Source organism: Mya arenaria, chromosome 12 (genome assembly GCF_026914265.1).
Source record: "Mya arenaria isolate MELC-2E11 chromosome 12, ASM2691426v1".
NCBI lineage: Eukaryota > Metazoa > Mollusca > Bivalvia > Myida > Myidae > Mya > Mya arenaria.
In genome coordinates, this window is record NC_069133.1 from 28955958 (window position 1) to 28968515 (window position 12558).

Consider the following 12558-nt stretch of genomic DNA (forward strand, 5'->3'; position numbering starts at 1 on the left):
GCCAAATTGGGCTCTAGTGGGCCTGTGTTTTTATCTCTGCTGGTGATGGCAGGGTCTGAATAACTGAAGTTTGTCAACTTCAATGTGATTTTATTGAAGTGACAAATTGTCTAACTGGTTTTCATGAAGTGTTTATTGACATGACTTTGATGAACTTCAGCAGCTCGTTTTTGGCAGGACGTGTGTTATGAACATGTCGGGACAAATTAGAATCCATTGTTAAAAGTGAGAAAAAGTAATTATTTCAATGTTAGGGGGAAAATCTAGAAATTGCCTCAAATGATGTGACTATTTTATAGACTGCATGGTATTTGTGGTCTAATTTGACACATGAATGTATGAAAATGGGCGATTGTCACATCGAATTATCATTCCTGCTGGGTAAAAGATGGCCTGTGATGAAATCGTAATTACTGGGAGCAAACCTGAGACACAGCTCTCATCTTTTGACAACTCCACTAAATTGTTCTGCCTTCAGCTTTTACCATAAATGATACTGAGTTACTTTCCTTCAACATCCTGATCATAGTGATGTCTGAAACTTTTGTGAAACATTACTGAGTGAAAATGAAATATTCTTCTGTCAGTACATCAATATTGTAAAAGTTAGTCCAGTTGCAAAGCTTAAATGCAAGGTTGATTAATATTGTGATATATAGCACAGAAAAGGCAATTTATCACAGGGAAACAAATAATTATGACGTTTATGGTGCTATAAATGTCATCAATCTGTCTGGTTTGGTCAGCTGTTCACATCATACAACCACAACAAGCCTTTTTCACACTGACCACAAATTTATGGTAATTTTAATTGCCCCTCGTACAGAAAGATCATGAAGGAAGTTTAAATACTAATAAGTTAGTTTTCTAGTTGCCAAATATGTATGTTTGTTTTGTTTTCTCTCCAAATAGTCCTGATCTTTTAAACCATTTTGAGTACGAGTATAATTGCCAACTTTCACTTCCTTGATTATACAATGGCGTTCTTATGGCCTTATATGTACATGGTATGTGGAATCAGCGCCTGTTTGCAGAGCAGCTGAGTTCTTGTCTGACAGATGCGTGCTGTCGCCTGGGCAAGGTGGAATTAATCAGACCGGGAATCGATCTACTACTGCAAAGTAGCACTGCCCATATATTAATGAAGTAATTATCTCGCACTGTCACCAGGCCCATTTTCCTGTCCACTTTCGTGTATCACTGTCATAACAGTAATGATAAACTCATTAACTGGCCACAGGCTTACAAAAATGTTTTTTCCTCCCATTAATTTTGCACTTTTTGTGGCCATTTTCTGTTCTATTTGACTATAAACAATGTCCGGCCATTATCCTAAGCTGTTCAGTGTCTTTAAGATGATTTGCAAGCCTCTTGACTGCCCTGATGGTACTTTTCTCATCTTCTGGGTGATTCAGGGGCTTAGTGAGCTTCTGCAGGATTAGGAATCCTTAGAGGTCACCATTTTCACTGTAATAAAGCAGTGTTATTGAGCCTCTTAGAAATTGCAGGAATCAGGTTTAAACAGATGGAAGTGTTGTTGTAAGCCTTTGATATTTGTATTAATGTGTTTAAATAGAAGTTGAAATAGAATCATAATTTGAAGACTGCTTTCATACCAGGGTAGTATTTGGTTTCAAACATATGTTGTGTAAGATTCTTGTAAAAATAAACTGTAATTTCAGTAACATTAGCTTGTATTTTCTTGAAATGTTTCTCAAACCCATGAGAAAAAGGAAAATATTTGATCCCTCTAAGGTTTTTAGCTATGTAGTTTTTCCTATAAAATGACTCATTTTTGGACCAAAAATTAGTTTTCCTGGAAATGCATCTGGAAACACTCATTTAATCCTTATTTATCTATCATATCGAAATTGCAGAAAAAAATAGTTTTAGCATAAAATAGTATTTTGGTTTTAGTGGGGTTCGAACCCACGCCGGTAAAGTCAAGAAAAAATTAGAAAACTGCCAGCTAGTCCACTCGGCCACTTTATCAAAAGTGATTGATATGTTGACCTGTTAAGGATACATTGATAACCTCACATGATAATGTACTCAATCAACCAATCGGGCAACACCACAGTCGTAATTATATTTCATTGTGTTGTAAAAGCTAATGAAAATTCTGGTCTTCAAAGAAGATATTTGAGCAAATATCAACATTTGCTTAAAGGTTCCAGCTTTTGGTATTTTTATTTTAACACTCCTTATGATTTGCCTCACTTGATGACAACAATTTCGGTATGCCTCTGCATAACCCTCACTTGCAGTGGAAGTTTGTATATGTGATGATCCCATCAGTGCAGGGCTGGTATTCCCATCCCCCAGTCGGCAGACGCAGTGTTGACATTGCCCCCTGCCTCTCTCTCACATCAAGGACTAAAAGCAGATGTTTCCCAGCACAGTTTGCACACTTCATAATAACAAATTGTAAAACATATTGGAACATAGGGGTTTAGTTTCAAAAACAAGCACTAATGGAATCCCTGAAATGTTTTTACAGATAATGAGGCTGTGGCAAAATTGGCTGTTGCTTGAATATGTCCCGATATATTTGTTTTTTTCTGAATGTTCTCTTTGATGCTATTTCAACAGGTAACCAATAATAGTGTGTCATTTCTGTAGATTATTTTTTATTGGTTAACGGTGGTCAAATTAGTACAAGCCTGCAAGCCCTGCACTGGTAGAATGCCAACTGGGCATGCAGGGCTTGTTAAAGATATTGATGCCAAGCACCAAAAATTAATTCCTTGTATTAAGGCTAACATGGTTTTATGTAACCTTATTGTATGATAACACTCAACAATTGTGTGAAGTATTAAGTCAATTGAATTACGGGTATAGAAGTTATTAGTGAAAATCTTAACTTGCCCTAAAATTTTAACCAGGCACAATGTGTCCCTAAAACTTTATTCCTAAGCCAATCAGGGGCCATAATTTGTATATAGGGTAATATGGAGTTATGTAACTTTATTGTGAGATGGTCCTGAACAACTGTAAAGTATTAAGTGAATTGAATTGGTATTGGAGTTATAAGTGAAAATTTCAACTCGCCCCAAAACTGACAGCCGATGCTTGGGCAGAAGAATAGCTTGTTTCAGCTAAATGACCAAGAAATGGTGATGATAATGATGATGCTGATTTGAAAAAGTATGCCTACTTGAAAGAGCCTAAATGCAAAATACTTGCCTTATGCTGTCAATAATGATATTCAAGCATTATGCACTAAGCTGGCTTCAGTCAAGTGGTTTATAAGTTTCAAGCACCGCACATAGGAGGTAGAGTCTTCTTGCAGCTGTTGACAAAAGTTCAAGTTGAAATAGACTTTGGAAAACAATTGTCAGAAGCCTTAAATTCTATAGATAGGATGCAGGAATGATTTTAAATTCTGGGGCAAAAAAAAAATGTGTATTATAATTGGGTATGTAACTCATCATTTATTTTATTTGATGACATTAACATGAAAAATAGTGGTTCCATTTTTTAGAACTTTTTCTTGATTCTTGAAAGCTTTTTTCACAGTGTAAATGGATATATTTAAGGCTATGTATGGTTCGGATATGTCAGAACAAAAATAACCTGTTGACATTCTTTTTTTAGTATTTGAACCTATAGAAAGATGAATTAAGGCAGTAACATAAACTAAAATAATGTCAAACTAAAACATGGGTCATCTGTCAAATGAAAAACTGAGGATAAATCGTGCAATAAAAGCTGTGCATCAAATATTTACCACAGCTGGGCTAAAAATACATTGCATAAAGACTGGACAATTTATTTGCCGGATTTCACCATTTCGTTCTTTCTGGCTTCTTCGAAAGTCTAGTGGACTTTTTACAGAATGAAAAGTACAGGTGTATGAAATTATAATTATTTTACTTACCAAGTTAAAAACATGTTTAAAATTTGCAAAAGATTTCGTTCAGCGTCATTATTATTTTTTTCGTCCATATTTAAAGTGGCTGTCAAAATTATAATTGAGGTAACAAATGTGCACTTTTATTTATGATGTTTTAAGTGTAAAAAAAGAAGAAAATATATGATATAATAGCCATATATGTTTTACCTCTCCATCAATCATAATTATCTAATTGCATAACGGAATTTGGCGGACTGAAAAACAATGACTGTAAATGGTTTAGATTGGATGAGATTGATTACAAACCATGCTGTAAATGAGCCGCACATTTGTTTATAATAAAAAACCCAAGGATTTTCAGTAAAGTTATCTCAGCAAAAATACATTTAAATGTTCTTCTATTATTCGTTATTTTTCATGTCAAACGCTTGTGAATATGATAAATACTGTACTTAAAACTAACATGTTCTTGTCTGTGTAGCTAAAAGCAATGTCTTGTTTCAACAAATGATTAATTAAAACCCAAAAATGAATAAAGCTGACAAAGAAATTAGCTTTAGACAGAGTGCAACATTATTCAGATGTATCATGGTTTTCCTCAAAACTTATTAAAATGATTGATATAGAATGTATTAAAAGCATATGACCGGTAAATTTTTGAGCTGAAGAGGTTTTCCTTTACTCTCCACGAAGAATGATAGACCTGAAGCTTACAAGTTTTAGTGGGGCTCATTACAGAGATGAGGCAATGATGATGATGATCCCTGGAACATTCTCCAGGTACCGATATGTTACAACTGTGGCAAACAAGTGTAATGTAGCCAGTGCCTTGTGATTTACCGTGATTTATGCCCCGCTAATAGACAGCCCTGCTCGGGCAATACTTCACTCAGAGAATCAAGGCTGCTCTGTTTGTCTTTAGTTGCCTCTTCTAGAAACTAGACAATGCTCTTTTCTTTGGGTACTTCACTTCAAGTTCTGTCGTAGGCGTGGATAGGTAGAAATTTTGGACCCGGGTACCCAATTGTCAGACCTGTTGGTACCCTTGCCATAGAAAAAGCACAACATATAATAGTGAATACATGATATCTTCCATTGTGAGCCCATGAATTAATATGTTTTTAATTCTTAATATATAAAATAAATTCAAAATTTGTTTTGAATATTTTAGTCCTGTATTAGATAATCATTGTATTGGTCCGTAAAGGGTACCGAAATTCTACCTGGGTACCCGCCAAAACGAACCAGTCCCGCCAGTACCCAGGTACCCATCCATGCCCCGCTCTGTTGTCATGTATTGTACTTGACAGAAAATAAGACTGCTGTCTTATAATTCGTCATTTCACAGAGTTGCTTCTATAAGAGCCATCTTCACTCAGGAAAACAAGACTGTTTAAGGTACGTCTCTAGGAGAGGAAGGACTGCTGTGTATTTTCTTGCAGTACCAATCTAGCTACATTTTCCAGTCACAAAATTCAAAATCCAAGTCATTTTTAAACATTCCAACTGACTGTAGCTATGTTGCAAATCAAATTTTGGAATAAGAAAGACAAATCAAGACCATTTCTTAGTAAACAAATAATTGTGGCTCCTCCCCATGCTGGTCAAGAGGTTTCCCTTCTATTACAGCTGGTCAAGAGGTTTCCCTTCTATTACAGCTGGTCAAGAGGTTTCCCTTCTATTACAGCTGGTCAAGAGGTTTCCCTTCTATTACAGCCGACCAGGCCTATTCCAGTTGTCTCTGATCATTGGAGAGACCCATAAACCAGAGGAGACATTTGAACAGTTTATGAAGTGGGGGAAATCTACTTCCTGAAATGTACAAGTTGGTTTATGTGGCGGACCTACCATGATGTTTCCTGATGGAAGTCATAACACCTGGATCACAGATCACATAATGTCTACATGGTAGCAAACTGGTAGAACATTCAAATGGTTTAGGATATTACATTAATTACATTACACATTAATTTTACAAAAATGTAATTCAACAATTATGCCCAAACTCTTAAGTTTTGCATTGAACAAAACAGATGCAAGAGGACTTAGAAAATAAAGTATTGTCATGCTCTGTAATTTTTTTTTCGCAATAATGAGTTAATTGCTAAAATTATAAAGCAAATGTTGAAAAAGAAAAGAAATATATGGAAATTTTTAACTTTGAAAATATCGTAACACCAACCTAGAATTTCCATCACATTCGAAATTGATTACCCTTCAAGAATCCTTTGGCTTGTGTGGGTGGGTGTGGCAATCATTTAGTGACGCCAGTCATGACAAGCATGTGATAGTGCAGCGCATGAATGCAGGTGGGAAAACGGAATGGGAGCAGGTTTTATAAAACACTTATCTGATTTCTGTAATTTGTTCCCTCAAGTTTATCTTGCAGTGAGCATTATTAGTGTCAAAACTTTGAAACAAGGGGAAGCTTGTGTTTCTTGTCTTACACAGCCATAGTTGATGCCGCTGGTTGTTAGCTATTATTCATCGTATGTCATTCAACGAGACATAATCATTCACTTGCTTAGATTAGAGGGTAAAAAACTGGCGAAGCATTGGAATCACTGTTTTTGCTGAGAGAGCTCAGCTGTTGGGGAAGCCATGTTTTTCAGCATCAGGGCTGTTGTGTTTAAGTTGTGTGTGCAGATGGCACAAGTGTGAATATAAGCATCATAAATAGGCAATTGGTGGGGTTAGATGTTTGGGACGTTAGTTTGATCCCCTGGCTTCTTCTGTATAATAAAGAAAGTTGGTAACTTTGATCATCTTAATGGTTTATAGTCACTATGAAGCATACCACAGAAACAATGATATGTCGTTTATTTTTTGTGATTCAAACATTTGATCTAAGCATTATTTTTGATAATTGAGGAAGATGGAGAAGTTTGCTCTTTGGATTTAAGTGTTATTATGCTCCCAGTAGGAAAAGCATATAGGCATATATCATGTGGCTTAACTAGTATAACTCTAAGAGTCTTAAGGTATTCACTTCAAACCCAATACTCAGGTAGTTCTTATTGAGAAGTGCTGTGCATAGGAACAATAACTCTGTCTTATTGTATCCTTTTAAAAAAAAAACAATTCTTGTTGGTAGCATCACTCCAAAACTTCATATGAGATATTTCTTATTGAGTAGAAAGAAGCCAATGCATCCAAACCATAACACTGTCTTTGGTAATTTGAAGGTTATTGCCCTTTGTTCATTTTTGTACAATTTTATTTTTGGTCTGGAGCATAACTCGAGAAGTTTTTTGTGATGACCTCAGACCTCTTACACATGTAGATCTTATTAAGGAGGAGTGTGTGCACAGGAACCATAATTTTGCTTTTAATATTTTAACGTTAATAGCTCTTTGTTCAGTCAGTGACTGCTTCTTGTCCAATGTGCACTTCTCTTCTAAATTGTTTGTGTCTGTACCTCTATTTTATGAAGGTATGTCATAATTATAGACATCATAATTACAGTGTCTGCTATCTATTCAACTCCATGGGATTCTTTGTTGCAATTGCAAGGAAGATCAGCATTAACGACAGTAAGTCAGAAATAGGTATAAAAACTTGATAAATTAAAAGTAATATTTTCCAATCTGTGCTTTCTGTTCTGAATTTGTGGCCTATAGGGGAGCATTCATTGTTTCCAGCGCTAGCTTTGTTTTTTTCATTCTTGTGGAAGAGTTTACTTATCTGCGATTATTTTAAGAAACAAGAAATGAAATCATGCTGATGATTTGAATGCGAGTACTATTACATTTATCACCTGGCCCTTAAATTGTCTATTTAGTTAAAAAACCCATGCCTATCATTGTTTGGTAAACACAATATCCCTATAATTTGGTGATGTCTTAACCGATAGCAATCCCTCACTGGATGGTAGAAATCACCAGAGCTCATTAAAATGGTGATTTTATCTGATATTTCAATTTCAAATCTCTTCTAATTCAAGATCATGGTCTGCCGGGGTCATAGTTTGCTTTGAAGTGTGATACACCACACCTTAGTGTAGTACAACAAAGGCTGACCATGTGTCCACTTTGCATACATTCAGACAGATTTTGCTTTTTGCTATTAAGCCTTGAGGCCATGCCAAATAATACCATGGTATGTAGTTGGGCGGCTAGGTTTTCCTCTTTCTGATGGTACAAAACTGCAATTGCAAAACTGAAAATTGAGCTGAAATAATTAGATTTAAGGACTCTTAATGAAATTGCCCCCAAGGTTCTCGTTTTTCAGAGGGAGTCAGTGTTAGTTTTACAAGGGTGATTGAGAGTGGTCTAGTGGTATAGGTGTCTACTTCTCACCCAAGAGGTTGTGGGTTCGATCCCAACCAGAGGTACTTTCTCATGGCCAATCAAATTGGACACTAGTACTTCTAGCTTTCCTTACAATCAAAACATATTAGCATATAAGCTTAAGGAGTCACTTTCATGGCCGTGCATTATCACTGGTTATTATTATCATTTGATCAATGAGAAATGACTTTGTAAAAATTGCCGTAAATCATTGAATTATGACTATTATTACTATCTATTGACTTGAAAATGAGGATTTATGTAATTTCACTAGGCACTCTTGTAATGACAATTTAATGCGTTTTGAATGTTTGTTGACTTTTATCTAATTGTATTCAATTTCCATTGATAGAACTAGAAAGATGATCTGGCTGTATTTGAGTTTAAATACATTAAGACTTCATGCACATTTAATCCTTACAAAATCATTTGACAATTTATTCAGAGTCGTTTGTGTCAAACAAAACATCGCAAACGTTGTTTTAAGCCCGGGCATCATATTGCTGTACTGTCGTACATTAAAGGGTCTCCTTCATAGAATTTATGTTCCCAATATTTTTTCAAAACTTTGATGAAAGGGATTTTATTAACTTTTATGATTAAACAACAAACTGCAAATGGCAGATATTTATTTGAACTGAATTTCATAAATCTAAGACAAAAATAATTTTATTTTCAATAGTGTTGTAAACATATTTCGGCAAAATAAAGTTGTTTCTGTCAAATTTTTAAATAATTAATATTAACAATAGCACTCGAATTTGATCTTTTGAGAATAACATAAGTATTCATTCATATTCCACACATATATTTTGTTTGTTTTGATGCCGACCTCAGAAAACGTGACCGAGTCCCTTTAATGCGATATGTCATCTGAAACATGACAGGAGTATGTTTTATGTCCTAAGTTCATGCTTCTAAGTCTTTAACTGTTTCCTTGTCCAGGTTATGTATGTTTTTCTTGTCCTTCTTGATTGATTGCAGTACTGCTGTACAATTAAGATTTCGTATGACAATTATTAAGAAAAATACATAAAAAAAGTGAATGTTTTGAATAAGAATTTATGGCTTTGAGAAATGCAAACATTGGGGTCCTTGTAATTTAATTAAACAGAGATGACAAAAACAAAAGTTTGTAAAGGACATAAGAAATAATTTATTGTAGAGAACTTTGTAGGCAAACTGAATTGGCTAGATTTTCATTCTGGTAGCGTGGTTGTCATGGATATTTACATGACCTTTATTTTAAAAAACAACACTGAAGGCAGGCCTGTGACATGATTGATCCCCTCCCAGAGCAGCTTAGATATGGATATGGCCTTTGGCTTTTTTCCAGGCTAATTGTTACGTGTCATGGCATTTCCATCTCTGTGATAGGCCACAGAACAACCTTTGAAGATGATGCCCCATTATACATGTGAAAAATTTACATAATTTACATAAATGAGGAATAGGTGTATGTTTGAGCTGTCAAAACTGGCGTGTAGCTATGGCAGTGTATTTGTGTGATGAGGTTGTCTTGTTTTATGTTTGTTGCTGTCACTTGATCTACTCGGTTTATGGGCGCACACTGGTGTGGCGTTACAAAGACAGTTCACTAATAGCTACCCACTGGGCTACCAGAGGGTAGCAATCAGTTATCTCTCCTTATTTTGCAAGATCAGTCATTGTAAATCTTGGATAAGACAGTTTAAAGTAATACTACTTACAATACCACCTGTAGGAATGACTAAATTAGAAAGCTTTTGCACATTTAACCTTGAATTTTTGTGATTCACAGATTTCCTTTGGGCCGTGGAAAAGTGGTTGTGCAGTTACATCCAACAGGATCAAGTAATCAAGTAGAATCATCCGGCGAAAAATAATAGAATTATACGTGCCTACATCTGTTAAAATTAATGTTCTTTATTTCCAGGACCCCCACAACGAACAGGCGAGTATGAGTCGCGACAGATTGCACGGGTCGGCCAGGCTAGGAAACGGCTCCTCTGTCCTGTTGAGGACAACCTCAGTAACATTGTACAGTGGTACAAGGGCGACGACCTCATCGACAACTTCTGGACGCGCTACAAGATCTCAAAAGAGTCCTCATTATCACTGCGGATAAAGGATGTGGAAATGGAGGATGCAGGGCTCTTCATGTGCAAAGTCGCAAATGGCTTTGGAAGAGTTCAGTTCAACTTCACCCTTGTTGTTGTTGGTGAGTGGATTCACTTTACTTTGTTAGGAATTGCGAGTTATTGTTAGTTTTCTGCGAAGGCCTCCTTCCATCATAACAATAATCAGGGTAGAAGTTACCAGTGTACAGTTACTTGGTTTAGTGTTTGCCCTTCATTGTCAGCCAATCAGAGGTGTTAGATTCTTCATGATTAAGTAAAATGCTATAACTGCGCATATGCATATAGCCACGCCTACTGTTTGCATATGCATAGGCCCATTTTCAGTGTCAATGCTAATTTAAATGACGTCACAATATCTTGCAATGATTAACAGGTGTTTTTGACAGAAGCGCGGCTTAATTTCAAAGTTGATGCAATTTGGGAGGGGCTAACACTTAGCTGGTTAGAATTTATTACCACGATCGCTACAATGTGCTCTGCTCCCTTAGGTTAATATTCATGAAGAAATTACTGAATAAACTCTTAACCTGTACATGTTGCACTTTGGAACAATGTCAGGGAACCAGAGAATGACATTAGTAAAGAATTTAAAAGCCTGAGTTATTATTACATATCTGAAAGAATCAGTGTTATAATTTATACAGAATCATGTCTAGAATTGAAGACAGAAATATGATAAAGGTTTCATTTTTTTGAATATTTTCTCCAGCATATTGACAGAAATAACATAGATTTATTGACAGTGTGTCCAGACTTGCTTTATTAGCCGAGAATGGTCTGACAGCTGTATGTATTACTGATGTTAGCTGAGAACTTTTTCTGTCTTGATGGACATGTGCTTGCTGGGATTAAAAAGAGTTCCTGTCAAGAGCATTTAATAGACATAAAAAAATTCTCTCATTACAAGAGAGTTTCTGTACATATTACCAAAAGGCATTGACTTCCTTGTGTTTCTGAGGTCTTAGCAATTGTAGTTTGTATTCAGTTCAAAGTTTTTTGAGAATAAAATCGAAATAAGATGACAGAAAGCCAAGGAATATCGGAAAGTTTGAATCATTCCGGTAATTAAGTGACTCCCATAATTCGAATCGGACTTGATACAACTGCTTTGATTTGGCATAAAAAAATGTGCATTATGCTAGTTTTTGTTTTTATGAGTATTAAGTAGCATATAAATAAGAAATAATACAGACTATACACTAATGAGTGCAAACATTCAGTGAATGCCCGAGTTACACAGATGTAATATGGCTTCGACAATCTATATTGAAACAAAACAATTCAGACATATTTCCATAGCCATCTGTGGTGCCAGTCGTGCAAACGCATCAGTACAATAAAAATCAGTTTTGAACCAATGGGGTGGCAGTATTTTTAGCTCACCAGAGCACGAAGTACTCAAGGTGAGCTATTGTGATTGGCATTTGTCTGTCGTCCTTCTGTCAGTCCGTCCGCCAACTTCTGTTTTGCTTTAAAAATCATCTCCTCTGAAACTACCAGGCCAAATTCACTTAAACACTTTACAGGAAGATTCATTGCATGACCCTCTACAAAAATACAACAAGGCATTGAGATTGATCAACACCACCACATCAAAATGGCCGACTTACTGTTTTGCTTTAAAAAAAATCTCTGAAACTACCAGGCCAAATTCAATGAAACTTAACAGGTAGCTTCATTACATGACCCTTTACAAATATAAAACAAGGCATCGTCATCAGTAAAGATATGTTTAAATTGCAACATTTTTATTAATGCTTTGTCACAGAGTTGTGGCCCTTTTCTTTAGGTGAGCACTTAAGGGCCATAATGGCCCTCTTGTTCAAAATACTTGACTTAAAAATTGAATATTGAACGGCATTTAACATGTACTTGAATCGCCAATATATTTGCCATTCACATGAAGCTTGAAACTAAATGATGTGTCTGACTATTTTGTGACTTAAGCGTCATACTCCTATAACAGTTTTGTAAAAGGTATGCCAGTATTTGCCAAATGCTGTTCTGCTTAGATTACACACTATTTCAATATAATAAAAATGATTTTGTTGTGAAACTGACTTGATGCTAGGCATAAATATATATATAGCCAAAATTAAAAATAAGAGTCAATCGTCTGTTAGTCATGCTGCACTGAAATCTACATTTATTTTTGTCTGATCAGCTCAACTCAAAGTACAGCATTAAACAATGAAGTCTTCATATTCAGTTATGGGAGAACTTTTTACTGTTTTATAAGTGTTCAAAATATTTTCATGATTACAACAACTCCACCGTGCCTGTCATTGAAAAA

At 35.6% G+C, this 12558-nt stretch overlaps 1 protein-coding gene across 5 annotated transcripts in view; it reads left to right on the forward strand.

Annotated features, from left to right (window-relative positions):
• The window catches only part of LOC128211565 (fibroblast growth factor receptor-like 1), a 77126-nt gene that overhangs the window by 39892 nt on the left and 24676 nt on the right, over positions 1-12558 (forward strand). For all 5 annotated transcript variants that reach the window (XM_052916510.1, XM_052916509.1, XM_052916513.1 and 2 more), the window contains exon 3: positions 10061-10345. In XM_052916510.1, coding sequence (XP_052772470.1) covers positions 10061-10345 — 285 coding nt within the window. The remainder of the gene's footprint in view (positions 1-10060; positions 10346-12558) is intronic.